Source organism: Rousettus aegyptiacus, unplaced genomic scaffold (assembly GCF_014176215.1).
Source record: "Rousettus aegyptiacus isolate mRouAeg1 unplaced genomic scaffold, mRouAeg1.p scaffold_m13_p_6, whole genome shotgun sequence".
NCBI classification, from domain to species: Eukaryota; Metazoa; Chordata; class Mammalia; order Chiroptera; family Pteropodidae; genus Rousettus; species Rousettus aegyptiacus.
Genome location: NW_023416309.1, coordinates 64,793,476 through 64,820,752, shown reverse-complemented (window position 1 = coordinate 64,820,752; position 27,277 = coordinate 64,793,476). Strand labels below are relative to the sequence as shown.

General features: G+C 48.1%; 1 protein-coding gene across 1 annotated transcript; it reads right to left on the bottom strand.

The window, feature by feature from the left end:
• Positions 1-1,907: 1,907 nt before the first annotated feature.
• On the bottom strand, positions 1,908-20,313 carry DRG2 (developmentally regulated GTP binding protein 2). Its single transcript, XM_016145202.2, has 13 exons — positions 20,121-20,313; positions 18,100-18,260; positions 13,471-13,560; positions 12,771-12,831; positions 11,143-11,233; positions 10,490-10,562; positions 10,274-10,364; positions 9,259-9,356; positions 8,834-8,910; positions 7,485-7,573; positions 6,760-6,818; positions 3,077-3,130; positions 1,908-2,710 (listed from the first exon to the last, which is right to left on the bottom strand). Exons 1-13 carry the CDS (start codon positions 20,182-20,184, stop codon positions 2,624-2,626), a joined length of 1,095 nt encoding a protein of 364 aa, XP_016000688.1. The 5' UTR covers positions 20,185-20,313; the 3' UTR covers positions 1,908-2,623.
• Between the last annotated feature and the right edge of the window lie 6,964 nt (positions 20,314-27,277).

Here is a 27,277-nt window from a genome sequence, read left to right as displayed (position 1 = left end):
TGAACACATGGACAAATGATGGTCATTCATGCCCTGAGGCTCCTTTGTACCCAAATCTTCAAAAGCTGCAGGAGGGCCACCCTCTGGGAGTGCAGCTCTGTAGCTCAGCAGTGGGCCTGAGTGGGGGGTAGGGGAATTGCTGACCTTCACGAAGACAACCAGGCTGTCTGAGCAGGAAAGAACTTCAGGTCACCCTTGTCATAGCCTCCCTGCACAGAAGGCCCAGAGTGGGTAAGGAATGAGAATCGGGTGGCTGCCTGGGACAGGACCCTTTGGGAGGTATTAGGGGAGGCTTCTCCAGGCCTAAACACACCATCCTTGGTACAAGGGCATTGCAAACTGCCAGTTCACACTAACATGGGTGAACAATGCATACAGTGCCTCTGGCTCTCACTCAGGCTAAGACAGCATAACTATGCTGACCATAGATTCAAGGCCAAGGACTCAACAGAGATGCATTGACAGCTCTGATACATGGACACACAGACCCTGCCCAGGATACAAGCCCATCTTCGGTGAGGAAAACGGCAGCCCAGTGGCTAGAGCCTCTGACACTACTGGCCCTGAGCCCACACTGCCCAAGGATGTCCAGACCTCTGGTCTCATCTCCTCCTTTTTCCCAGCCAGCTTAGGGGACAGAACAGGCCTGGATCTGACACCCTGTGAACCCACAGCCCTTCACTACCTGAGGCAGAAAGTGGTAGTGACCATCAACCAGGCAGATTCCCTTATTTAGGACCTCATGGCCGGGTCTTGTGGCAGTTAGGAGGAGTTGAATTAAACCACTGAGCACATACCCATCTTGGCATCTCACTAATGCCAAGAGGGGTACTGCATGGGCATCATCATACCCATTTTATAGAAAAACTGAGGCCCAGAGAAGGACCTCAGTGAGTTAGGGGCAAGGCCCCAGGTTTGCCACCACCCCCTAACCTCTTCCCATCTGCAACAGGGGGCAGGAAGTTAGGGGCAGACCCTAAGGGCCCAAGAACAGGGACGGTCTCCTTACCTGGGTCCTGTGGCCTACTCCCTGACTGCATGCCGCCTAATGGGGGTCCTGTGGTTGGCCTCAGATACATGGCTAGCCCAACAGAATAGCTCGGTGTTGTGGGGAAGGGAAGCTCAGCTCATCACGCCGACCGCCTGGGGCCCCATGTATATTTGATGATGTCTATTATTCCTGTTTTGTCTCTGGAAAGGAGCCTGACCAGCTGACAGAGGAGCCAAGAACATCCTGGAGAGCTGGACAGTGGGCCTGTTCCATATTCCAGCCCCCAGGGGAGCTCTCTACTCCTCCTGCATGCCCAGTGCCTGGCAGCTTCACAAAACCTGTTAACATTCAATCCTAAAAGGCACACCTCCTCCAGGAGCCTTCTCAATGGCTCAGACATCTCAGGCTGGGGTTCAAATACCAGTTCTATACTTACAAGCTGTGTAGCCCAGGGAAAGTCACTGCCCCTGGAGAATAGGCTGGTGGGGAGATGGCCCCACTCAGCCCCTGGCACACAGTAGGGACTCAGTGAACACTGGCTGCCATTCCTTGGCACCATGATGAGGCCCTTTCACCCTTGCCTCCTGAGGCAACAGGAAATATATGGGCTATCCTACTCTCACAGGGCAGCTTCCCTGCCACCCCACAAAATATAAGGGCCTTCTGGGGATGCTGCCCACATTGGCAGTCAAGCCTGGTCTAAGGAGGTGCCAAGTCTGGGGTCTGCAGCCCCTGGCCAACCCTCCAGGGTAGAGCCTGTCCTTGAAGTCTCTACATTCCCCTTTGCACCCCAGGCTTGGGCCTGGTCCCCTAGAGCCTAGGCTCCATTCACTTTGATTACCAGGCTAATTGCTGCATCCTGACCAGGCCTGGTAACCAAGTTCAGCAAATTTACAAAACTGACCTCAGTCTGAACAGGAATTGTTTTCATTCTTTATTTCACAGAGAGCTGAGATCAAGGGGGCTTAGAGAGAAAATACAGAACCCAAACTCCAGTCACTTCCCCAGGTGTTTGTATAGGGCCTGGGGCCTGGGGTTTTATGCTGGGCAGGGGCTGCCATGGGAAGGGGTAGCACTTCAGGATCCATCAGGCTGCAGAGGCCCTGAGCTAGGCCTTTAAAGCCACTGACCTCTAGTTTCCAACACAGGGCAGCCTTGGGAGGGGGAGGGTGGTAGGAATTTTTGTCCTGGAGCTCCCCTCCCTGAGTACCAGAGAAACTGCAGGAGCCGAGGTGGAGGTGCCCCAACAGTAACTACTACCTCTAGGGACCCAGGCAGGCCCAGCTCCCCACCCTTGCACTGAGCAACCCATCTGCTTTAGACGCTGGCTGGGAAGTTAAGGGGCAACTTGCTCTGTCAGTGCCTGAAGGAGGCCAGGGGTAGGGTAGAGGCCCAGGGTTCCAAATTTAGAATCCCTGTATAAGGGACAAGTCTCATGGGAAATACCCCCAGCCCAGCCCAAGGCCTACAACCTTGTCCCTCTATCCCACACACTCTTCATCACCTGCCTACTGAAGAAACTTCTGGAAAAAGCAGAGACTTGAAAGACCCTTTCCTGGAGTATGTGTATTTCTCTTTTCCTGTTTGACGCCCCAGGGAGACTGGGTAGATGGGTGGCCTGGCCTCAGGTCACTACTTCTTGACGATCTGGATGACATCCTCATGTTCCATGGTGTGAGTCAGGCCCACCCGCTGAGGGCTGTACTTGGTGCTGGTGCCCTGGGCAGGGAACAGGGCAGAGGGGCCACATCAGTACTGACCAAGGCCAAGGCTGATGGAGCTATCAGTGGAGAGAGGTGGGGGTGTGTTGAATGCCAGAGTCTAAGTGGGGGTCCCAGCATCAGCAAACCCCATAGGCCTCAGACAGCAGGACTCCCCAGTGGTCTGACTATCTCTGGATCCCAAAGATGGAGAAGCCTTTGTCCAGTATGGGACAACATGCATACCTTATGGAGTGAGACACATAGACACTCTGGTCTCCATACAGGACAGGGACACCATGCAGAGCAGTGTAAACCCCTTGCTCCTGCCTAACCTGGGGGCTATGTTGGGTATAACCCTGGCCCACCTTCTGCCCAAACTTACCCACACCAGTGCATACTTAAACTGGCTGGCGAGCGACCTGTGGATGCGGTGGCACTAGTGGGAGGACAGGAGAGAGTCAGATAATGAGATGAGGCTCCATCCAACCCCACCAAGCCCTGAGCACATGCCAAGAAGTAGCATTTCCCAAGGTGAGTGCTCAAACAGCATTGGCCTCATGTCAAGGAACACCACTGTCCATACACAGCCTCATATTCATGGCTGTAGGTTGTTCTGACACACCTGCTTCCAGCTCTGTCCAAGGTATCCAGTTAGGAATACCTGGAATAACTGATATCCAGTTAGGAATGTTTTCATAGCCACTGAAGAAAGGTATGGGTCTTGGCTGTGCACCTTGCCTGAACAAGAGCCCTGACAGATGACCCTTCAGAGGAGTGAGAGTAGTTTCAGAACACCCAATCCCCTGCTCATCTCAGCAAGTCACCACGTTTGGTCACTGTCTCTCATGCCTCCTGTCCATAGCTGTGACCTGGAGCCTCTTGCATATCACATCATCCATTCCCGACCCCCAAGACAGCCTACATTCTTTAGCACTCCCAGGTAGGGATGAAGGTCATGAAAATCTCTGCACTGTCAGGAGGCCAGGAGGCAGTCTGGGAGGGACAGCCAGCTCTTCCCCTGAGAATGTGGACCCCTGGGTGTAAGACGATGGATGGGTGCAGTAGAGGTGGGCTACAGAGAAAAGTGTGCAATGTTGCCTCTCTTCCCATGTGTCCACAGCTTTACTGGTTAGAGACCAAATGCCTCAGCTTAGCTTCAGTGGGGACAGAGGCCAACGTCAGGCCTGCAGGAACATTAGCCAAGGAGCCAACCTGATCTGGGCCTCCTCTGGGTGACCAAGGATGCCACAGCCGTGGCAGAGAGGATGCTACTGTCTGTGGCAAACAGAGATACCCACACAATTAGTTCTAATACTGTTTCCTACACCAGAGAATGAAATCTGATGGCTCAGAAGTCAGCTCTGGCCTGCGAACTGGTTTTTAAGTTTATTCGGCTTGCCCAACAACTAAATTAAACCTACTGGCAAAGTTTGCAGAACAGGGTGATAGTCAGGGATTCTCCTGGAACCCTGAGAGCTTTGGGAGCACTGGGCTGGCACTCACACCCTTGAGGCAGATTGGGAATGTGTTCTCCAGTTTGTCACAGGCCCCACCATGCCCTAGTGATCTGACACTAAAGTCAAGTGTTATCAGTAGAAACCGTTTACCACAGAGCTTGCTCTATGGTTCTCATAGAAGTTCTCTGTATTTGCATCTCTAGTAATGGGAGAGAATGAAAGGTCATCCAAGGCTATCTTGTCAATGTAGGAGACAGTATATGGTTTGGGGATAGGAGACTATTGCTCCTTAGAGTCCACTGTGCCTCTCACTCCTGAGACCTGCATGGTCCTCCCTACCTCTGGGGCTTATGGCCCATGACCCTTTTGTAGACAGGCTTGTTACCACTCACTGAAAATGTACCAGGGCTTTGGCTAGGTGTATTTCAAAGACCCTGGGGGTTGGGTCAGTTACCCCCATATGAGAATACTGAAGCATAGGAAGGCTGACATTATCAGGAGCTAGGGTATTACCCCAGGTCTGCCTGGCTCCAGTGTCTACCTGGTTCCTCTACTTTGGGTCTCTGTTGTCAGCATTCAGGCAGGCCTTTATATACATTCTTTGGCACCTGGGAGAGGTGGATATCATGGGAGGGTGGGTGAGTGGGGAGGGGCTGACCACTTAAGAGTAGGCCTCTCTGGGACAAAGTCCAGGCTCTGGAGTAAGGCCCCCAAAGCTCCTCCCCACCCTGCTGGCTTCTCCTCACCTGCTGCTTTTGACCCTCCATGCCAGCTAATAGCAAACAGCTAGCATTCCCCACATTTACTCCTGCCTCTGGGCCTTTGCACCTGTTATTCTCAGTGCCTAGACTATCCTTCTGTTCCTGGTATCTCCTGTTTTCCTCCCAGGTGTGGCCGAAGCCCCACATCCTCTTGAGTAAACAGCTAAGGGCCTGAGAGGGTTGAGGAAAATGCTCACAGAAGATGTAGAGTAACCCCAGGGAGGGGCAGCACATGTGGGCACCTGTGTTAATGGCCTGCTGGAACCCAGCAGGGTTCCAAAACAGGCCCAGGGAACAGGGACTCCCAGAGTTCTTTGGAGTGTTCCAAGGCAGCAATCCCCAATCTTTTTGGCACCAGGGACCAGTGCTCTTATGAGAACCTAACACTTGATGATCTGAGGTGGAGCTGAGGCAGTGTTGCTAGTGCTGGGGAGAGGCTATAAATACAGATGAAGCTTCGCTGGCCCATCTGCCACTCAGTTCCTGCAGCGAGGCCTAGTTCCTAACAGGCCACTACTGGTCTGTGGCCCAGGGATTGAGGACCCCTGATCTAAGGGGTCTGCAAGGGTAATCCTGAGTTTCTTTGGCTTCTACCTGGTGAGCAGGCCTTCAAGCCCTGCCCTGTTTGTGTTAGCATCTATCTCCAGGCCAGCAGAGGCCTCAGGCTGGGTGTGCAATTGAATGAAGGAATGCATAAGACCAGACTGTATGCCCACCTACTGACAAGATTACAGATCCTGAGAAGAAATGAGCTAGAGGAAAACAAAAGCCCCAGAAGAGGGCTGTGTGACATGGAGCATTGTCTTAAGCTCTTGGGCCATCACCTATTCCAGTAGGTCCCACAATGCCTTCTGAAAAAGATGGTGCAGGGATAAACTCAGGGGATAGAGTGATCCCTGTGCTTCTGACAGAGCTCCAGACACAGAAACACACACTTCCTCTCCCTGACCCACAGGCTCAGCTCAGAGTCCCTGGCCTCACGGCCTTTGCACATCCTGTCTGAGGAGCTTCCCCTGCCTGACTCTTCACAGTCAGGTCCTGCTTGGTCTACAAGGTCCACTTACATCACCTCCTCTGAGATGTCCTATGCAGACTTGGTGCCATATCTTCCCATTCACTGTCCTCTTCTTTTACTGCCCTCACCTTTATGTGTGACTTCTTAGTTCCAGGATTGGATATCTGCATCTGTTGACCCCCAAGGATCCTAGTTCTGGCAGGAACCAAGGGTACTTTGCTGACGCTCAATAAAGCACATTGTGTGTGGGAAGCATTCGAAGCCATCCCTTGTCTGGGGGTGGGATGTAGAAGCAGGAAGGGGCAGGCCACACTGGGAGTACAAAGGGGACCTGGAAGCCAGTAAGGGCCAAGGGCATGGGAGGTGGCAACTCTGAGCCCTAGACCAGCACTGGGGAGACATGACTTGGAATGAACACAGGAGTACCCTGGGGCAGTAGTTCTCCTTGAGAGAAGATCTCAATGGCCCTGAGGAGCCTATAGCACTGGGATAAGACAGGATAATGAGGACAACTCCTTCCTGGACATCTACCATGTACCAGGCAGTGTGCCAAGTGCTTTACATGCTTGACCTCATTTGATGCCACTCCCTAACTACCAGGGGGTGGGCAGCACCATCCTCATCTTATAAGAGGATGGAAGTTCAACGTGCAGCTAGGAAGGGTGATTGGGATGCATCTCAGGTCTAACACCAACTCTGCCACTGTAGCACGTGTCATCCAAGAGTCAGCTGAGGGCTGGGAGAACTTCAGGCAGGACCCCCTCACCACGCCCTGAGAGGTGACAGAGAGAAGTCCCTGAGACCCTAGTCTAGGCAGATCTCGTTAACTTACCACGTGTTCCACGGAGGCCCCTTTCCGGAGGATTATGGCATCTGTGAAGTCTGGCCTCTCTAAACAGGTAAAGATGGGTATGAGTGTCAACCAAAGTCACAGCCTGATGCTATATAGTTCCTTTACACAGGGAACAGAGGCCCTTCCAGTCTCCAGCCTTGAACTAACCTTTCCCGTCATATTAGGCACAGCCTCACTATCGATCCTCACACATTCTTCTACAACCTTGAACTTAACACAGAAAATCAAAATGAATCCAACCAAGTCCAGGATTCAAACTGCCTGTAACCTAGTCTGCCGTGAAAGCCCCAAAACTGAGACGAGTCATGTGAAGCATGTGGACTGAACTGGCAAGATATGACAGCTGCTGGAATCCAGTCAGAGGCAGCCACATCTCTCCCCTTGCTTACAAGATCAAGGTCAATGAAAATTGCCAGAACTCAGCAGCTAGGTCCCTGAATATGTAAGGTATGTGTACAGGGGGTAGGGAAAAGGAAAAGGCTCTTGTGTATTTACTTGCCTAAAGTTGTGACGTGGGGCCTGTCACTGCTGGGTGAGGTCAGGAGGCACTTACTGCTGTAGCCAGTAGGGAACTCTACCCCACTGCATCCCAACCCTACTCCCATCCTCCCCCACCCCCCTCAGGGGACCACATGCATAGCATGGCAGCCCTTGAGGGAGGGTAAGGCTCAGCTGTTTCTTGGGTTGCATGCTGCTTGACTCACGTCCTCTCTTCTTGGTGTAGATGCAGGTCAGGGCCAAGTACTCCCAAAGCATTTCGAGCAAGTAGTCTAGGTTCAGCTTCATGCCACAGCTGCCAGGGAGGAAGGCAGCTAGTTAGAAGAGCCCAATGGGCTCAGAGACCAGTGGTCCCTGCTCTCTCACTGTTACAAAGGACAACCTCCACCAGGCTGGGCACAGGCACCAAGGCCAGTATGGCCAAGCTGGCGCCTGTGGGGAACCAAGCCTATAGTTCTGAAGGCAGCCTGTACTTTAGCTGCCAATGCTTCTGGTCAGCAATCACAATCACACCCAATGGAACTTAGCCATCTTTCCTGGGGGTCACAACTGCTCTCTGTGGAGGACAGATGGCATCTGTAATTGAGACAGGTCACTGGAGCTCTGGCTTCCCTTCTGGTACCTGCTGTGTGGAAAATGGTGAGGGGATATGATGGGATTGTGGGCAAAGGATGACAATCCAGAGCTCACCTCTCCTGAGGAGCTGCGAAGTGGCCCAGGGCTGCCCGTCACAGAATTCAGTAATGGGGGAGCCCCTGGCTGATGGTTTATAGTCGTCTTACCCTGAATGGGTGTCCTGCCCTCTGCAGAGCTGTTGTGAGCATGAGCAAGTAAAGGTGCTCTTACACCCTGAAGGCAGGCATGTCCTCAGGCCACCCCTGAAGGGAGCAGGAGGAGATGAGCTGAGGCTATCCTGCAGGAGGGACCTTCTTGAGTCCAGGACCTTCACCCATCATTTGTAACAGTCACCTCCACTTGGTCCCTGAGCATCTCCCTCCTCATAAGCCAAGCCTCACTGTGAAGCTACAAAGCACCTTGGCTGAGCTGGGAAACTGGACAGTAAAGCACGAGTCAGTCTGCCTCAAAAGAGGAACCCCATAGCAATGATGGGAAGTGAATGAGCAGCCATCAGCCAGAGTGCAAGTTGCACTCCCAGGACCCACTCCTGAAGAATGGCAGGGAGCAGGTGGCCAAGGATGACTCTACCCACCTAAAGACTTCAGTTCCCTCTTTCCTCTCATCTGTGGTTACAGAGCCACATCTTCCAGAATATCAAGATACTAGCTCACACCCTAGGGCTTTCTGGGGAACTGAGGTTAACTACTAAGTATGAAGCCTCTTAACCATTCGTAACCATTACCTTGATGGACAAAATCTGTTTTCTTAACCAGAACCCACCCCACATCACCCACACTGTTCACGTCAATTCAGAGTGTGACCAGCAATTTGGAGGGTTCCATCTGCTCTGAGCTGTGCAGTGGAGGCTTTGCCTGGCTAAGGCAGCTGGCAGGCTTCACTGATAGCCTCACACACAGAAAGGATGGCAGAGTCTCACCTGATGACTACACTGTTGGGTTTCCGGGCCAAGCGGTCCACTTCTTCCATTGAGATCTGGTCAATTTTGTTATAAACCTGGAATTAAAAGGAAGAAAAGGACAAAGTAGTATAGGACAAGGGTCCCCAAACAGCCATGGCCCTGCCTGTGGTTCCTTCCTTTGCACACCATGGTCATGGGCTGATGTTAAGTGTCCTACCTCCCCTCCCAGGCTGAAGGGGCCTAGGCTCCCAGCCTCTCCAGAAGGAAAGGCTTGGTGGACTAGAACCCAAGTGTCAAGTGAGACTTGAGTCTGCAAGATTCAAGGAGACACTGAAATAGAGTGGCGACAGATCCCATCTGGGTCAAGAGGGCTCAGGAAATGTGGCCTGGAACAAGGGCTCCCCTCCTACAAGAGCACCCAGGGATGTGCTGGTACCACTTACATATAAGCAGGGCATGTACACCCTGTTACCCACGATCACGTCAATGAACTCATCCGGGGAGCAGTCTTCTCGGAAGAGTACTTCCGCATTGAAGATCTCTGAGAAGCTCAGATTAAGGGCAGACTGTGCACCAGCAGTTCCTATGCCAACTCAGATGAGGGCCTGAAACAGCCAATCAGGAAATATGATGGCTGAAGAGACCTTAGAGGTCATCTGCTTGTGAGGTTTTACCAGATTTTAAAGTTTGATGAGGGTCCTTTTTTTTTTTTTTTTTTTTTTTTTCCAAAAGGAACCACAACATGTAAAAGTTTCAGCCAGCAGTTTAAATCTTTGCTGTTATGCAAGAAAACCTACTCGCCAGAATCCCCAAAGCACCTCAGTGGAACTTCAGGTTTCAGTGCTAAGAGCATTGTCTGAAAGCTCTGGTCTAACTTCGGCTTGCCCCTCATGCACAACTCTCCTCAGGAGCCACCCTGCCTCTGCTCGCATATCCCCAGTGACGAGGGCCTCACCACCTTGCTAGGCAGTCTGTCCTACCATGAGTTTTCTCTATGCTGAGCTCAACTGACTCTAGAGCCCTGCCCTGTCCTTCAGAGCCCCAGATCCCACACAGCCCCGACAATACTTTAGTGGAGTGTGCACAGGACCCCGGTTCTCCCTGAGGCTTCTTTAGGCCAGGAGGCCAAACCACAGTGGCTGTTTCCCTCAACATCTCATCTCCTTCCAGATGTGACTGGCTGCCACAGCACCTAGTAGTCAGTGAGAAGCAAGGAAGCCACTGTTGAGTGCATGGCTGTGGCCCAGCCAGCTGGAACTTACTATGCACAAAGGCAAAGCAAACAGGAAGCGCCTTGTGTCAGCGACTGCAGCTTTCCTGGAGCCTGTTTCAGTGGATCCAGGGAGGCTTGGGGTGGTCTACTGTGACCCTGGGCCACAGGGTGCCCTGGCTCTGGTTGTTCCTCCCCTGCTCTGAAGGCTGTGGGCCTTCTCTCACTGCTCTTTTCAGGAAGGATACTGTACTCATGCAGGATCAGCTGCACCAGCTTTTCTGAGCACTGGGTCAGTGTGACTGTTGAGTTAAAGGAGATGCCGCCACCTTTCTTGGGCTGGAGGAGGAAAGGGGAAGAGATGCTGACAAAGAGTTAGCAGCAATAGCCCCATGTGCCTCAGCTGTTGACTGACCCAGTCCCAAACCACCCACACTGCAGCCTGAAGGTGAGAGGGGCCTCACCTTGAAGTAGATGTTGGGCTTGTGCTTGTTGAGGCGGATGCCCACTGACTCCAGTTCTTTCTCCAGCAGAGACCTGGGCAGAGCACTGACAAATTTTCATAGGTGCCCAGAGGCAGCCTGCACAGTTTCTATGTTATACAGGAAGCCCCTGCCCACCTACATCAACAACCTGGAACATTCCTACCCAATGACTCAGAGCTACAGAGGGGGAGCTTCTGGACCCTCTGCCCAGTCCAGGGCAGACCAGCCAAGTCTGTAATCCAAGTGAAAAGGCAGGCCTGGTATGCCCCTTAGGCATCAGACTAGGGCACGAACAAGGCTTCTGTTGATTGGGGTTAGGCTCCTAGTAGGTTCTGGGCAGTGACTGGGTCACTGACCCTCTGCAAGCAGAAGCCAGAGCCAGGCCACAGACCTTGGGCCCAGGACAGCCTCTGTGCTAGATGGAAGCCTCTTGGAGAGGATGCGTCTCTCCAGGGCTCAGTGCATTGGGTTTAGCCTGTGGTCAGTCCTATCACTACTTCCATGTGACAGGGCCAAGCACCCCTTGGACCACCCAGAAGCTCCAGGACACATCTGCAGGAGCCAAGGTGTCCCAGCGCCATACCCAGGCCTTACTAGATATGTCAGCCTGCCTCCTACCCAACCCCGCAGACCTTTGCACCTCTCCCTTGGTGGCATCCAGCATCATGATGACGACATCAGCTGTACGTGCCACAGCGATCACCTGCCGGCCACGGCCTTTCCCTGGACAGGTAGAAAGGATGTTACACAGTGACACAAACAGGACCCATGTGACTCCCACCCAGTCCACAGCGCCTGGACTGCTGTCCTTTATAGACCTGCCACATGTCACTTTCTTGGCTGTGATTTCTTTGGCATTTGTCTTTAATCTAGATGCTGTCCAACTCATGGAGACTTGTTTTAGAAGGAAATCCAACATCACCACCTTGGGAGAAGTTACATCCTCCCTCTCCCCCTACTGTGTGGCATGCCCTGTGCTAAGTGCTTCATGAACATTTCCTCACTTAATCCTCAAAACTATCCCATATGGTTAGTGTTGAGGCTTAGCTTAGAGATAATCACTTCCTCGAGAACACAAAGCTAATGTGATGCCAGGATTTGAACTTGTCTGCCCTTTCTAGAAAACAAAGTGTTAGAATGCTCACCCAGGGCTGCAGAAAGGATCACAGGAGACAACATAGGAGGAGGTGCTTTAGAAACTACTATACAAAAACCAGACTCCATTACTATTAGACCAAAGAAGTCAAGAACTTTGCCAACATCACACAAAGTCAGGGACCAAAGCAGCAGTACCAGGATCTGTGTAGTATGGGTTTCAATTATGACCTGCCTCCCTCTTCTAAGAGTAAGAGGTTGGACAAGGTGATCTATCTCCATGGGCCAGCTACCTTCTGCCTCCGGCCCATGCCCTTCCAACACATGTGACCAGACCACCTCCAGACCCCCCATATGCTGGCTGGGATGGCATGAAGAACCATCACCACTCCCCACGAACCAATTCAAACAGGCAGGATCTCACTACAATGGGAGTGGTGGGGCGTGGGAGGGTGTATAGCAGAGATTGCACTTGAATACCTAGAGAGGACACCTCACTGCCAGCCACCGTGGGGCTATAGAACCAGAGAGGCAGCTCCAATCCCAGCTCTGGCACTTAACAGCTGAATAGTTGTTTAGGGAAGACCTTTAACTTTTCTGTCCCTGGGGTTCCTCCTGGCTATTAAAAGGAAATGATGATGCCCCCTAAGTCATAGGACTATCTAAGGATTAAGTGAGATAATGGTCAGCACATAGCCCAGCACTTAGCAAGTGCTGGATAACCAGCAGTTAGTAATCATCTCTCCAAATGCTGGATGCAGCCACCTGCCACCAGAAGCACAGGCATGATACTATCTCAGAAAAATAAAATAAAATGAAAACCCCCAAAACAACAAAGGACAGAGCTCCAGGACTAGGAGCGTGGTCTGAGTTCACCAGCTAATAAGTATCTTAGCAGGGCATGGTGGAACACATGGAGTGGAAGTGGGGATTCAAGCCCACCTGGTAAGCTGAACAATCTTGGGCAAGACATTTCATTGTCTCAGTTTCCTCAGCTTTAAGATGTGTTTCCCCTGGGAAAAGCATCCCTTAGGAATAGAATACTGAGCAGTGTGAGGAGCTGTGAGCCCCATCCATCAATCTTTAACAGCCACATCCAATTTTAACAGTGAGGCTTCCTGAGTCCCCTGAGAGAGAAGACAGGATCTGGGTGCCCATCTCACACCTTGTGCTGCGCCTTCAATGATTCCAGGAAGGTCCAGGAGCTGGATGTTGGCTCCTTTGTACTAGGATGCAGAAGAGAAGATGGTAAGGTGAGGATGGGCCACTGCTGGGCAGGGCCTACCTGAACCCAGGACACATACAACAGCCTATAGCTAGGGGCTGTAGGAACCTTGGGGTCAGCCTTCATGGCCTTGTCTGAGCCTCATTGCTCATTGAGAGCTGAAGAGCCACCTGGGGAGGGCTCTAGAGTTTTTAGTCTCATAACATTCATTGCTGATGATATCAGCGCTTCACAAAATTAAGTGCTTCATAGTGAGAGGCTCAAGGCCACAGGACCCGGGCTGTCCACGGCTCTAAAGCTTCATAGGAAACGGAATCCAGCCAAGCAGTAATGAATGACCTGAGCTGGGGTGGTGTGGGGGAGTGGAGCACAAAAGGCACTATACACTGGCCTGACTCCTGAAACCAGTTAGGATTGCAAGATAGGCCAGGCATCTCTAGAGTCTTAGCAGCCAGAATCCCAGAAGTGCCAGTGCTTGAGGGCAAAGAAGCTCAGTTCAGAGCCTTTCCCCACACAGGGACACCCATTCCTCAGAAACAGACACAGACACACCTGCACAAGCATGCACATAACATATACACAATTGCAAACACAAGCACACACCCTTTCCCCTCCTGGGATCCAGCAAACTCCAACTTACTTCAATGACCCCGGGGATACACGTCAGCGTTGTGAATTCATAGGATGCAGCTTCGCTGGCTGTGGAGGTCATTAGACTCAAGAAGGTAGACTAGAAGAAAAAGAAAGCCATTGTATCAAGAAATCTTGTCCCAGCCTCCTTAGAGAATCTCCACAGGCCGCGAGCAGCAGGGAGATCCTCTCCTCACCCTCGGCTTGGTGACTGGAGGGGCTGTGAAGAGACCAACACCTGGAAAAGTTGCTTCTAGCCCCACCCAGGAGATGGGCACCAGAGAACCCCTCCATTCCTCAGAGGACTCAAGGCCTGTCTCAAGAGGACACAGGGACCTAGCTTCTTAAATCAGGGGCCCTTCCCTAGCTCTACAAAACCCTCCAAACCTTCCTGGGCCCCAGAGAACTTCAAATTGGCAACAGCCCCATGGCACCTGAAGTTGCTGCTCACCCAGGGAGAGGCAAGATATACACAGAGATACTCACCTTCTGGTCTGAGACAAAGCCAGATGGTGGGAGAAGATGCTGAGAGAAAGGGAGGGGTGAGATGGGAAAGACCTAGATGGGAACACTTAAGCCATGGTTCACAGTGGGAATGGAGCTGTGGCTTGGCTAGATGACAGAGACCTGGCCTTGAACCTTGCCTCTGCTGGAGAACCCTGGGCAAGAAACTTTATCCTCTAAGCTTTGGAGTCCTCATATGTAGAGTGGGCATCCAACCAGGGCTGCATGGAGATTAATGGAGATGACAAAGCACAGGGCACATTGAGTCCAGGATACACCAAGACCACAGTGCTGGATGCTATGGCCCAGAGGGCAAGTGCAAAGCAGTGGGCAGCATGAAGAATAGAGGAAACCCAGCCCCAGCATCCTGGGCCCATCTAGTCAGCAGGGAACCTGGAATAAGAAGCCTGAGAAGCAGCTGTGACGAGGACAGTGCCATCTGGACCTGGGGCTTGTGTTGTATAGACCCTGCCCCTCACTGGCAGACAGGAAGTCTGAGCACATACCTCACTCACACACCCTTGGACTTCTGAAACCCAGAATGGGGCACATGAAGGAAACACAGGCCTCAAATCCAAAAACACTCTGGGGACCTCTTGGAAGGAGGGCAGGGGGATGCAAGGGTTGCCGAAACACTGAGCAGTGGTTGCTGGAAGATGTCCCTGATCCTGTCTGGCCTCTGCTGAAGAGGCCTGGGCCCTTCCATGGCCAGAGAGCCTAGATTTCTACCAGGGCAGTGGGGTCTGGCCAGAGGGTCCAGACCACAAGGGGCATAGACCTTGGGAACTAAAGTAGCTTCTTCCAACTTGAGCTTCTCACCTGGTAAAGAAGCCTTTGGCAGATTGGAAAGTAAAATCAAAAGAAAAGACTAAAACTAATGAGCTCATAATAATACCCAAACAGTTAAAGCTTAGAAATCTTTATCTGTCATCTGTTGGACAGCTGTGCGCCCAATGCCATGCTTTATCTTTAAGGGCAACAGGTAAGCATCTGTCCTACCTTTCCTGGTGGAACTTTTCGGAGTAACCAAACAGCTCACACTGATGAGACACAGTGCTGCTTTACTGAGGAATGTCAGCTATTAAATGAGGAAGAAGGGAAGTAGAAAATTGCCATTTTACGACCACTAATAAAAATCTGCAGGCAAAGACAATTCACTGGTGCCAAAGCCACTGAAAGGATGTTGACAGGGCCTGACTTGTATGAGCCACAACAGTAGCACCCCGCAGGTGATTTTCTAATTTGTTTGTGTGGGGAGAATGTAACTATATGGAGGGGAACACAGGGTGTCCCCTCTTTAATCCAGTGGTCTCAGAAATACAACTAGCTCTCAGAGATTTTCTGGCATGGTGTAAAATGAGGTGCGCACCATCTCATAAAACCTGGGCAATGCAGTCCCAGCTTTCAGTTCACGGGAAGTATAGCGAATAGACAAACAAGCTAAAGCACAGCATAAGGAAGCAAGCAGACCACTCCAGAGCATGAAATTTTCTGTAGGACAACTGGTCTAGTTTCTTCAGTGAGTCAGAGTCATGACAAAAGGGATTAAAGCACACAAAGGGACAACTGACACACGGGTTACATGTGGTTCCAGAATGAATCCTAGTTTGGACAGACTAGTTGCAAAGGCCATTTTGGGGTAAATACTGAAATCATAATATAGTCTAGGCATTAGATAATTAATTTTGTTAATTCTGTTAATTTTGTTTGGTGTGATATAACAGTTTGTGGCCAAGTAGGAAAATGTTCTTATTCTTGGAGATTTAGGGGTAAAGGGTCATTAAGCATGACACTTGCAATTTACTCAAATGGTTCAATCAAAACAAAACAAAACCCCACACACTCATACACACAAAGATAGAGCAATATGGCAAAATGTCAGTCAGTGATGTATCTAGATGGAGGGCATATTGTATCTGTTTTCATTTCTTCTGCATATTTTAAAATTTTTATTATATAAAATTGAGAAAAATGAGAAAGGACCAAAAAGACAGAGCAATCTGGAAACCATACCAGGATTGAAAACTGTGAGGGTACTTAGCCAGCAGAGGGCACCCTTGGGGGATGTCTCTACTCTCTTGGCAGGAGGGGCTCCTGAAGTCAGAGTACCTGCTCCTTCTAAGGAGGCCTTTGAGCCATTCCACATTCCGCTTTTGTGAAGTTGGAGAATCATGAGCACCCCATCACTAAAGGAATTCATGCACAGGCCAGAAAACTACATGTCAAAGGAGCGCTCACATTTTATGAAAGGGTTGAAAGGGATGTGTTAGATGAACTGCAAAAGGCTTGGAGGAGTAGGAGTTACAAGGGGCTTGGCACCTGATTTCCAGAGCATTTTATAACTTTCATCTACAGCAACTTTCCCAGCCTCACTCTACCTGGCTTAGATGATAACTAAAATGACATTGTTTCCTGAGCCCATACAGTTAGAGGACAAGGAGAAAATCAAGCAGCTAGGTATTGATAATAATCTACTTAGGGTAAGAATGTTCCTTAAGATTAAGAAACATTTAAATGCCACCAGGAAGGTATCCTGCAGATTTTGAAGCAGAGCCTAGTCTTAGTCCAATCGGCATCTGCCCCAGCACACCCAACCCTGCCCAGACACAGCACTGTATATAGTGGGTGCACTAGGAAATGTTCCCAGCTGTTCTCAGATGGGGACAGCTAGAGCATTCAGTGGGTAAGTGGCAGAGCTGATGGCTGCTTTAAAAACCCAAAACCCCTGAGCCACTGTGCCTACATCTAGGAATGCTTCCTCTAGAAACACAACTTCAATGCGCAAAGCTCCAAACACAAGGACATTCACTACAGCACTGTATGGTCAATAGCCAGGTGACCAAGGTCAACATCAACTGTGATTAGTTATGTTGATAGCATGTACCCTTGATATGATGTGATAAAAATGGCACTTTTACCTCTGTGGTCTTTCTCCTAAAACCTATAACCCTAGTCTAACCATGATAAAAACATCAGGCGAACTCCAATTAAGGGACTTTCTACAAAATACCTGACTTGCACTTCTCAATACTATCAAAGTCATGAAATCAAGGCAAGTCTAAGAGGAGCCTGAGGAAGACATAACAACTAAGTATAATGTGGTCTCCTGGGACAGGTAAAACTAAGGAAATCTGCATAAAGTATGAACTTTAATAAATAGTAACAGATAAATACTGAGTCATAGTGTGACAAATGTACTGTACTAGTAATGGGGAAACTGGGTGTGGGGTATACAGTAATTCTCTGCACTGGCTTTGCAATTTTTCTATAAATCCAAGACTCTTCTAAAATTTAAAGTTTATTAAAGAAAAAAAAAAAACAAAAAAAACAGAAACCAGTCATCTCAGTGCCTTTTTTGCTCAAAACCCTTCAGTGATGTTTATCTTACTCCTCACATAAAAATATGGATTTTATACTAAACTAAAATGCTTACAGAAGAAACCTTCTAGAAAATTCTGTAGCGTTCCCCGATTCACTCTTCTTCACTCAACGCCAAAATTGTGTGGCAGCCCCCAAGGTCATCCACCCTTTATAATTCATCTCCTACTGCAGCTCGCTCAGACCTGGCTACCTTAACCCCCTTGAATACACCAGGCAAGCTCCCGCCTATAGGCCTTTGCACTCACTGTTCCTCCTGCCAGGGATGTCCCTTCCCCAGGACTCTGCAAGCTCCCACACTTCAGTCAGGCCTCTGTTCAAATATCTGCTTACCAGAACAGGCTTTCCGGACCCCCAACATAAATTGGTGGGACCTCAACCCCCACCCCACATACCCCTCCAAAACAGTCTTTGCCACTTAATACACCTGGTTCTCCATTAGCTTACTGTCTTTTCTCCCCTGAGAATGATAGTTCTGTAGGGGCAGGTATAGAACTGTCTCATCCCCAGCTGTATCTCCAGCACCTGGCACATAGTGTACACTTAATAAATGTGCACAGTGGATGAGCTAAGTGGAGCTACTTCTGCTAGAACTGCAAGAATGTTCTCCATGTTAGGATGATACAGCGGTGAGACTTTATCCTGGGTCTTCTCTGTCCGTGGAAATAATCCAGAGGGGCAGTGAGAAGAGGCACAGTCATGTTTGAATGGACACATCCTGCCTTTCTGCCCAAAGCCCACACTGATCATCACTGACCTTACCCACAGAAGGAAATCCAATCAGTGCCACACGGGCATCGCCTGACTTCATGACATCAAAGCCCTCTCCTTTGGATGAGGCCGATTTGGATGGTTCCAGGAGTTGGGCCCGATACTTGGCAAGTTTTGCTTTCAACAAGCCCAGGTGATACTCGGTGGCTAAAGGATGAAAAGCAAAATGGAAGGTAAGTGTCCAAAGTAGCCAAGCCCCATGGTCAGGTGGGGCCCCACACACAATCAGCTGTTGGCTGGGAATATCAGAACCATCTGCAATCATTGTCAGGGAGATCAGGAAAGAAAAGACGCCTCTGCTTAAAATGCCCCTTGGCTTCTCACTTCGTTTAGAATAAAAACAAACCTCCTTATTGAGACTTTGATACCCCATGTCAGTGGCTGTCAGTGGGGGAAGCACCATTCCATGGGGGCATTCTGGAAATTCCCAAGAATGTTTTCCATTGTCACTCTGATGGTAAAGTCCTCAGTGGCATTTATCCGGCAGGGGTCAGGGAAGTCAACTGCTGTACAAGGTGTTAGTCCAGCATGGCCTAGAATTGTCTGGTGTCTTTTCATGTCCCAAAGACATCCAGAGGGAAACCTGGGTTAGGATCACTGAGGCATAGAATCTATTTCACATATAAACACAGAACATTTTTTGCAGTGTGAATAAATGCTGAAATTTCCAGGAATGCAACTCCTATGTATGTTCAGGGAAGTTTTATTTGAAACTATACCTACAGTTGCTCACCATCTTGGAATCTTTCCACCTTAGTAAACCTAGCCTCTACTTCAACACTCTGCTATATCACTCTGGTTTGTCTTCATGAAATTTATTGCTATCTAAAATTATCTTGTTTATTTGATTACTAATTTACAGACTGTCCACTGGAAGGTCAGCTCCATGAGGGCAGGGATGTTCTTGCTGTGTTCACTGCTTTAACCATAGTGCCTAGCACACAGTAAGGGCTCAGTAAAAATTTACAAAATACTTGATATAAGTCCCTCAACTTCTTAGCCTTTACAACTAAATGGTGCCAAAGGAGGGCAGTCACTGAGACTAGCCACCTAGCATTCCTTGGTTTCTGGCCCTGTAATCCCACAGCAGGTATGGCCAGGCACTGGGCCTCACCCACCCGGCCTCACCCGCCTTGGCCAATCGCATACCCCATTACTCAAAACCCTTTTTCTAATCTAGATTATTCTCCTCAGCATTCCACCTTGACTCCCATTTGTATGCCTCAGGAATGCTCTTCGCCTGGAATACCCTACCCTCCAGCAGCTCAAGTGCCACCTCCTCCTGGAAGCCTTCTTGGGTGCCACCATTTTCCTCCACAATTCTCTTCTCTGAGCTCCTCCAGCCTTTACCATCTTAAATCCAGATTTGATGCTTCATTATGTGCTATCTATGTTGGAGGTTTACTTTAAATACTCAGTGCACACTATGTGCCTAGTGCTCTGCATATGCTATCTAGTTTAATTTAATTGTGAGTTAAGATGGGGCAGGGGATTATTGTCCCCTTTTGCATGCATTGAGCTCTCAAAGAGGTGAAGCGACTTTCCAAGGTTTCACAGCAGGTAAGTGGGTTCAAAGCCAGGTGTGCCAGACTCGAGTTCTGATTGCCACCACAATTACACCCAGGGTCCCCCGGCTGCTGGGTAAGGTTGTACCTGCGAGCTGTCTTCTCCCACCCTTCTCAGAACAAAAGGGGAGAGAAAAAACCCTCCAAGCCCAGCCACCAGGTGAACCCTGGCTCTGCCTCTCTCTGGGACTGATGCTTGCGCTGTAGCTGGGATTTCTCTGGTATTGATCAGATTTCTCTGGTATTGATCAGATCTCTCTGAGGCCGTTTGCAGTCCGACTGGGGCCAGACCCTGCCTGGCCCTGCCTGCCTCGGCACAAATCCGGCACTTCTCTTCGGCTTTGGAGCCGGCCTCCAGCTCTACCGCTGGAGTTGTTCCCCCGTTTAACAGACAGGAAAACTGAAGCGGGCAGAAAGAAGGCCCCGTCGGGCAGGCCCTCACCCTTGTTCTTCTGCGTCCGAGCGATCTCCTTTTCTATCTCGGATATCTTTTCCAGGATCCCCATGGCTGCGGCTGAGCTGGGCGTACCAAGAGAGACAGCGGCGAAGCCGGGAATTCCGGCCTTGCGGCGGCGAGGCGACACAGTAGCCGAACAGCCTGCTCCCGGAAACCCACGAAAAACAGCGTACTCGTGCGCCGCGCGCTCCGGGATTCAGAGTCCGGGTGTGCGACGCCCAGCGGAGTGCCAGACACAATTGGTTCCGCTCCCTGAGCCTATGGCGGCTTCGAGCCGCTAGGATGGGCAGGGTCGGGGCTATGCCGGGCAGGGCGGGCGGGCGGGGGGGCGGGGGGCGGGGTCGTGCTCTCCTGGACCGGGGCTAAGATGGGGAAGAACCGGCTGTGGGAGACAGAGAAGGAATCTTACGTGATGAACCCTGAACTGCAGGTCCCGAGCATAACTGACTTTGCAGGTGTATAAAAAAAAAAGCGTTGAGCCTGGTGGTTCTTGTTTTGTGTAGAGGTTAAAAGCGGGTCCCCATGACCACATTAACCACGAGTTCCAGTTTAGCCTTACTCTCTGCGGTCAGATACCTCCTGATATGATGCAGCGTAGACAGCATCTCCTATGTGGAATTCTTGCCAAAAAATACTGTATCTGAGTTTAGACATGAGGAAACATTAGACAAATCTAGAAAGTGGTACATTTTATAAGACAAGTGGCCTAGGCTCTTCGAAACTGTTAATGACGGGCAAAAAGGCAGGGGGGCTGTCCTAGATTAAAAGACGTTAAATGTAATGTGTAGACCTTGTTTAGATTCTGGCTGAAAATTTTAAAAGTAGCTATAAAAAGACATTCTTAGGACAATTAGGGACAAGTTGACTTTGGATAGGATATTAGATATTATGGAGTAATTGCTAATTTTCCTGAGTGTGATGATGTAGAAGAATGTCATTCTTAGCAGATGCATGCTGTGGTATTTAGGGGTTGTCTTAGTTTGCTTAGGCTACCATAACAAAATGCCATACATTGAGTGGATTATACAACAAATTAATTTTCTCAAAGTTCTAGAGGCTGAAAGTCCAAAATGGAGATGCTTAGTGTGGTTGGAGCCCTCTTCCCAGCTGGGAAGCCAGCTCTGAACTTTGCTTGTTCCTGCTGCCCAAGGAATCTTTAAAACAGAGTTTACAAACTTCTGGAGAGGGTTCATTTGATTTGTACTTCAAAAGACACAGTAGTCTCTGCTTATCTGCCATTTTTGTGGTTTCAGTTACCCTGAACAACCACAATCTGAAAATATATATTAAAAGGAAAATTCCAGAAACCAATTTATAAGTTTTAAATTGTGCACTGTTTTGTGTAGTGTGACGAAATCTTGCACAATCCCACTTCAACCCTCCCAGAAGTGAATCATCCCTTTGTCCGGCACAAGGGCTGTACACCTGCCTATTATTCACTTACTTACCTTCTCAGTTATTAGATGGACTGTCCTGGTATCACAGTGATTGTGTTCAAGTAACCCTTAATTTACTTAATAATGGCCCCAAAGAGCAAGAGTAGTGATGCTGGCAATTTGGATATGCCAAAGAGAAGCTGTAAAGTGCTTCCACTAGGTGAAAAGATATGTAAGTACAGGAAAAAACATAGTATATATAGGGTTTCAAGCATCCATTGGGGAATGAGAGAAAATATTTATAAATTATATGTCTCATAATATTTGTGAATTGTATATCTGATAAAGGGTTAATATCCAGAATATATAAAGCACTCTTATAACTCAACAATAAAAAACAACCCAATTAAAAAATGGGACGAGGACTAGAACAGACATTTTTCCAAAGAATATATACAAATAACCAACAAGCACATGAAAAAAATGCTCAAGATCACTAAGGATTAGGGAAATACAAATCAAGACCACAATGAGATACCACCTCACATCTATTAGAATAGCTGCTTTCCAAAAACAAACAAACAAACAAAGAAAAACAACCAGAATATAACAAGTGCTGGTAAGGAGGTCTTGGAGAAATTAGAACTGTTGGTGGGAAAATAAAATGATGTAACTGCTCGGAAAATAATATGGAACTTTCAAAAATATTTCAAAAGCATTACCACATGATCCAGCAACTCTACTTCTGAGTATATATCCAAAAGAATTGAAACGGGGTCTCAAAGAGATATTTGTACACTGATGTTCATAGCAGCATTATTCACAATAGCCAAAAGGCAGAAGCAACCCAAGTGTTTGATGGATGACAAAATGTGATAAGTACATTCAGTGGAGTATTATTCAGCTTTAAAAAGGAAGAAAATTCTGACACATGCTAAATGAAATAAGCCAGTCACAAAAGGACAGATACTGTACAATTCCATTTATATGATGTACCCAAAGTCATCAAATTCACAGAGACAGAAAGTAAATTCGAAGTTACCAGGGGCTGGGGGAGGGAGGAGAAAAAGTTAGTGTCTAATGGGTACAGAAGTTCTGTTTGGGATAATGAGAAATTTCTGGAGATGGCGAATGGTGACAGATGCACAACAATGTGAGTGTACTTAATGCCACTGAACTGTCGCTTAAAAATGGTTAAAGTGGTAAATTTTATATATTTTACTACAATTTAAAAAAACTCATTACATGTGATGATGTAATTTGCCAAAAAAAAAATTTGCCAAAAAGAAAAAACCACCAAAAACCTTTTGACCATTATCTCCCCCAGTGATTTCCTATTTATTTGCTTTCCCTATGCAGCAAAAAAACTCCAAGTTGCCTAATCTCACTGTCTCTGCTTTCTCCACTCTTCTCTCCTAAACCCTCTACCATCCTGACTTGCCCCTTCCATTCTGCAGAAGCCATTCTTATCAAGGTCAGAAGTGAACCTCACATAGCTGTATCCCAGGGTCAACCCTCAGCATCATCAACAGTCATTGACATAGTCATCCTTCTAAAGGCACAGCAGTCAGATGGCTTTCAGGTCACCAGCTTGCTGGCCCACCTCTGGCCTCATTGGCTGTTCCTTCTCTCTCCATTACTGATCCTCCTTATATCCATGAGCTTTTCATGTCGGAAAGTCCCCTCCATCTTCCCTCACCCTTTTAGTGATCTCGTTCCTTCTCATAGTTTTAAATACCCCATCTAGATAATGACAGCTGTCAAATCTGTATCTCCAGTCCAGACCTTTCTCCTAAATTTCAGATACATACATTCATTGCCACTTGGATGTCTACTGTGTATTTACCTCAGACTTAACATTTCCTGCTCTTCTCCTCAGATCTCTGCTATTCACAGCTGTTGCCCCCCAGAAATGACCCATTTTTCACCAAATCTATTTCTTTGTCCTCTGGCACCCATTCCCCAACATTCTTCCCCACAGTTGGATGTGTCCATGTGAATGGGCAAAAACAATGTCACCCTTTCTGGACCTGGTCTGCAAAAACTCACCACTCAATCCACCACCTGCCCAGGGCAATTTCAGAAGGCACAGCTTTTATTGGCTGAGTCCCTGCCGACTGATGGAGCAGAGCCGCCACCCCACCTTGTGCCAACTAGACTTGATGTGAATGAGCAATAAGCTTCTACTAGGTCAAGCCACTGAGAGTTCAGGGTATATCTTTCTAGTAGCTGGTACACATAACTGTTCTGTGTTTTCTTACATTCTGGGTTTATCTTTTTGGCATCCATTCATCACAGGACCAATTATTTTAACTATTTTTTTTTATTTTCTTTATTTTTGATACTCTGGCATTTGTGGTCTTACTGACTGGGGAGATACTGCTGCCCCCACCATCCAGGTCCAGCCAATTCTTAGAGCACAGGGCTCCCCACTTCCCAGTATGCTTTTCATATGCATATAACCAAGCTGAAGCCCATGCACCCTGCCACCTCCTTATCAAACTCTTATATACCAAATAAATATTCCCCCTGCCCTGATTAACCCAGACCCAGGTACCAGACAACTAGGAACAGTCTCATGCCCCAAGGCCCACTGGAATTATTTAAACTAGCCAGTCTTGAACTGTTTGCTCTGCCCTGCATCGCCTTTCTCTCGGAAACGCCAGTAAGGACCCTGGCCTCAGCTTTCCCCTAGCTCCTTTTACTTCTGGGCCAAAACCTGGTACTCCCCTTGTGGCCCTGTGTGGTGGCATGGCATATTCCCGCCTCTTGAGAAATATAATAAAAATATTTTTCCAATGCATTGATCTCTCCATGTCTTTACTTAGTCCATAAATTAAAATTCCAAAAGAAGCAAATGAGACTCTAACCTTAATTAACACAGCGGCCACTCCATCCTTCTAGCTGCGGAGGCCAAAAACCTTGCAATCACCCTGGACTGTTCTGTTAGACTTCCTATCCAGTCTGCCAGCAAGTCCTTATGGCTGTACTTTCAAAACATGCAGACGCCCACCACTCCTCTGCTATTTAACCCACTGCCGCTCCCTGGGTTTTGCAGTAGGCTCCTCATTGTTCTTTCTTGCTTGCTTGCTTGATCCCTTTCAGATCCTTTAAAACCTAAATTCAATGATGTCCCTCCTCTGCTCATATCCTCTAAAGACTAGTCTTTCTCTGAGTAAAAGCCAAAATCCTTATGTTGACAAAGACCAACAGGGTTCCACAGGGTCTGACTCTTCTACCCCTCCCCGCCACCAACAATGTTGTTACCTCTGTCCTCACTTCTTACTACTTACCTCCTTGCTGTTCCTTTAGCTCAGCTGGCTCACTCCCCCACCTCTAGGTCTTTGCTCAAATGTCATCTGCTTAATGAGGCCCAGCTTGATCACCTTTTAAACAATTGCAACCTGCACCCAGCCGCAGTCCGAAACTCTCAAACCTCTGGCTCTGCATTTTTCCCCTGTAATGCTTATCACTTAACATCACATCTACTATTACATGAATTCTTTATGATGTCTGTTGTGTATGCCCACCTCCATAGAAACACAGACCATTCTTAGGATCTCTTATCTGGTGTACACATCTGCATCCCTAGCACACAGAACAGTGGTTAGCACTGCTCAATGAATGAAAGTCCTGCTGAACATAAGCACTTGCATGTGAAGGATAGTATCATCCCTTCTTTTTATTTTCCAAGGTCTTGAAGTTCTGGATGGGGGTGAGTTTTCATTGGCTCCATCTGCACACTAACCAAGAATACCAGGTTGATGTTCTCCTATTTTGATGTCATGCTACTGAAAACCTGCATTGCCTCTGTGCTGTGAACAGCACACTCAGTTGAACCAACATTACAAGCCTAAAAGCCTTCCTCTCATTTTTGGTGGGGAAGGCTCGCTTAATTACTTGAACTTCTTTGCATATTATCCACCTGAAAATTTTAAGGAACTCTGGAGGTCATAATAGAACTGGTCTGGGGAGCTGACAAACATAAGTTTAAATAAATTTCCAGGTCATTCCAATGTGCAACCAAGTTTGAGAAACTCCACTCCAATCAGTGCCAGTTAGAGATAGTGTGGAGGAAGGGGACCACTGAGCAATTATGGAGAGGAAAAATGACTAATGCAGTAAATGATGAGGCAAGCTGAAAAATCAGAAGGAAAAAAATGGCAAAATAAACTTGAACTTCAGCATATGCTTCTCTACAAATCAAAAGCCTATGTGTTTTTCCTCCTGTGTATAAATGGGAAGTGTCAATCTTTAGATGTTTTAGAAGGGAAAATCTGGAGGAAAAAGCTGCTCAACTGCAATTCAATTTCCAGGCACTTTTTTGTGTCAAAGCCAGCTGCCTTTTTCATAACTGAGCAATTTTAATGCCTTCCTCCTCCAGTATAGTTCAGATCAATGGAAACAGCATTGATATTTAAGATTTTCCTTCTATTGTCTTGCCGTTGGTGTCACACTTAACATAATCTACACATTTTCTACTGTTCCTATGGATGGCTTAAAGCAAACTAAGGTTAAAAATTGGGGATCTAAGAACTGAGATATGCAAGGTTTTATTAGCTTTGGGGGTCAGAAAACCCCAATTTCCATTCTATTGCAGACTATCAGTTCCCTGAGGGTGGGGAGTATGGCTTATTTTTGCATTATCCGCAATACCTAGAATGACACACCGCATGTAGCAAGCCTCAGTCAATATTTTGTAGCATTATTACTAAGCAAGAACTACAGTTTACACGTGCGGAGGATCTTTATAGCTTATAAAGTGCTTTTAAGAAAAGCAATGAATTCTCAACAACTTTTTGACCCAGGTAGAGGTTGTTTTTTCCACTTTCTAAGTGAAGAAATTTGTGTTCAGAGTCTACCTATTCCACAGGAAGTCACTTCAGGACTTAGAGGCGGATCTGGAAGGACCTAGGTCTGAAGGCTTTTCCCACTACAAAACGACCAAGAGTCTAGCATTGTGAATAGTCTATTCCTTTCTCAACACATCTTGGGAGAAGAGTTTATTATTGCTCAAACAACATGAGATCAGATACTTTATACACACAGAGGAACTCTGCCCTGACAAATAACGTAAATTCCCTTAAAATTTAAACCTTTTCAACACTGTAAACATTTTCTCAAAAATTCAAATGATGTTTACAGCTATGTTCCTGGGTGCTGCCTAGGGAGGTGGCACCTGAAACCTAACACTTTAATAAGGTGTTCTGCCATGAGATTAGCATAATCTGTCAAAATCAAAATCAAGCTTAAAAGGCTGGATTAGGGCCCTGGGTCACAGGGTGCAGAGAAATCAAGGGCCAGAACTTGCCACCTACATCTGGCTTCAGGGCATTGCTGGTGCAGCTGTTCAGGAGCTGAGGTTCTTTGGGGCTCAAGTATTTCCTCCGAGGATCAAGCACTGAGGGGAGAGGGGCCACTGCCTGTCCGTCCATATCACCTGTGCCAGTGCCAGACTGCAAAGCAGATGGTGAACATATAGCTTCATTTGCCTATTCTGTGTTAAATAAAAGTATAAATTCTGCACACGTGCAAAAAAATATAGAAATCAACAAAATACAGCTCAAGTAGAAGAACTGAGTGTCTGACAACATTCAGAACGAGGAGAAAATAAGGGCATGGAACTGCATCACTTCCTGAGTAGGCCTCAGCCTGTTCGCAGTCTGCAAGGGTCTCAGGGTCTCAAGTGGCCCAGAAACCTTCACAGGGCCAGAAAGAGGCTGGTATCTTCTAACTAAAAGATATTGATTTAGAAATAGGACAGAA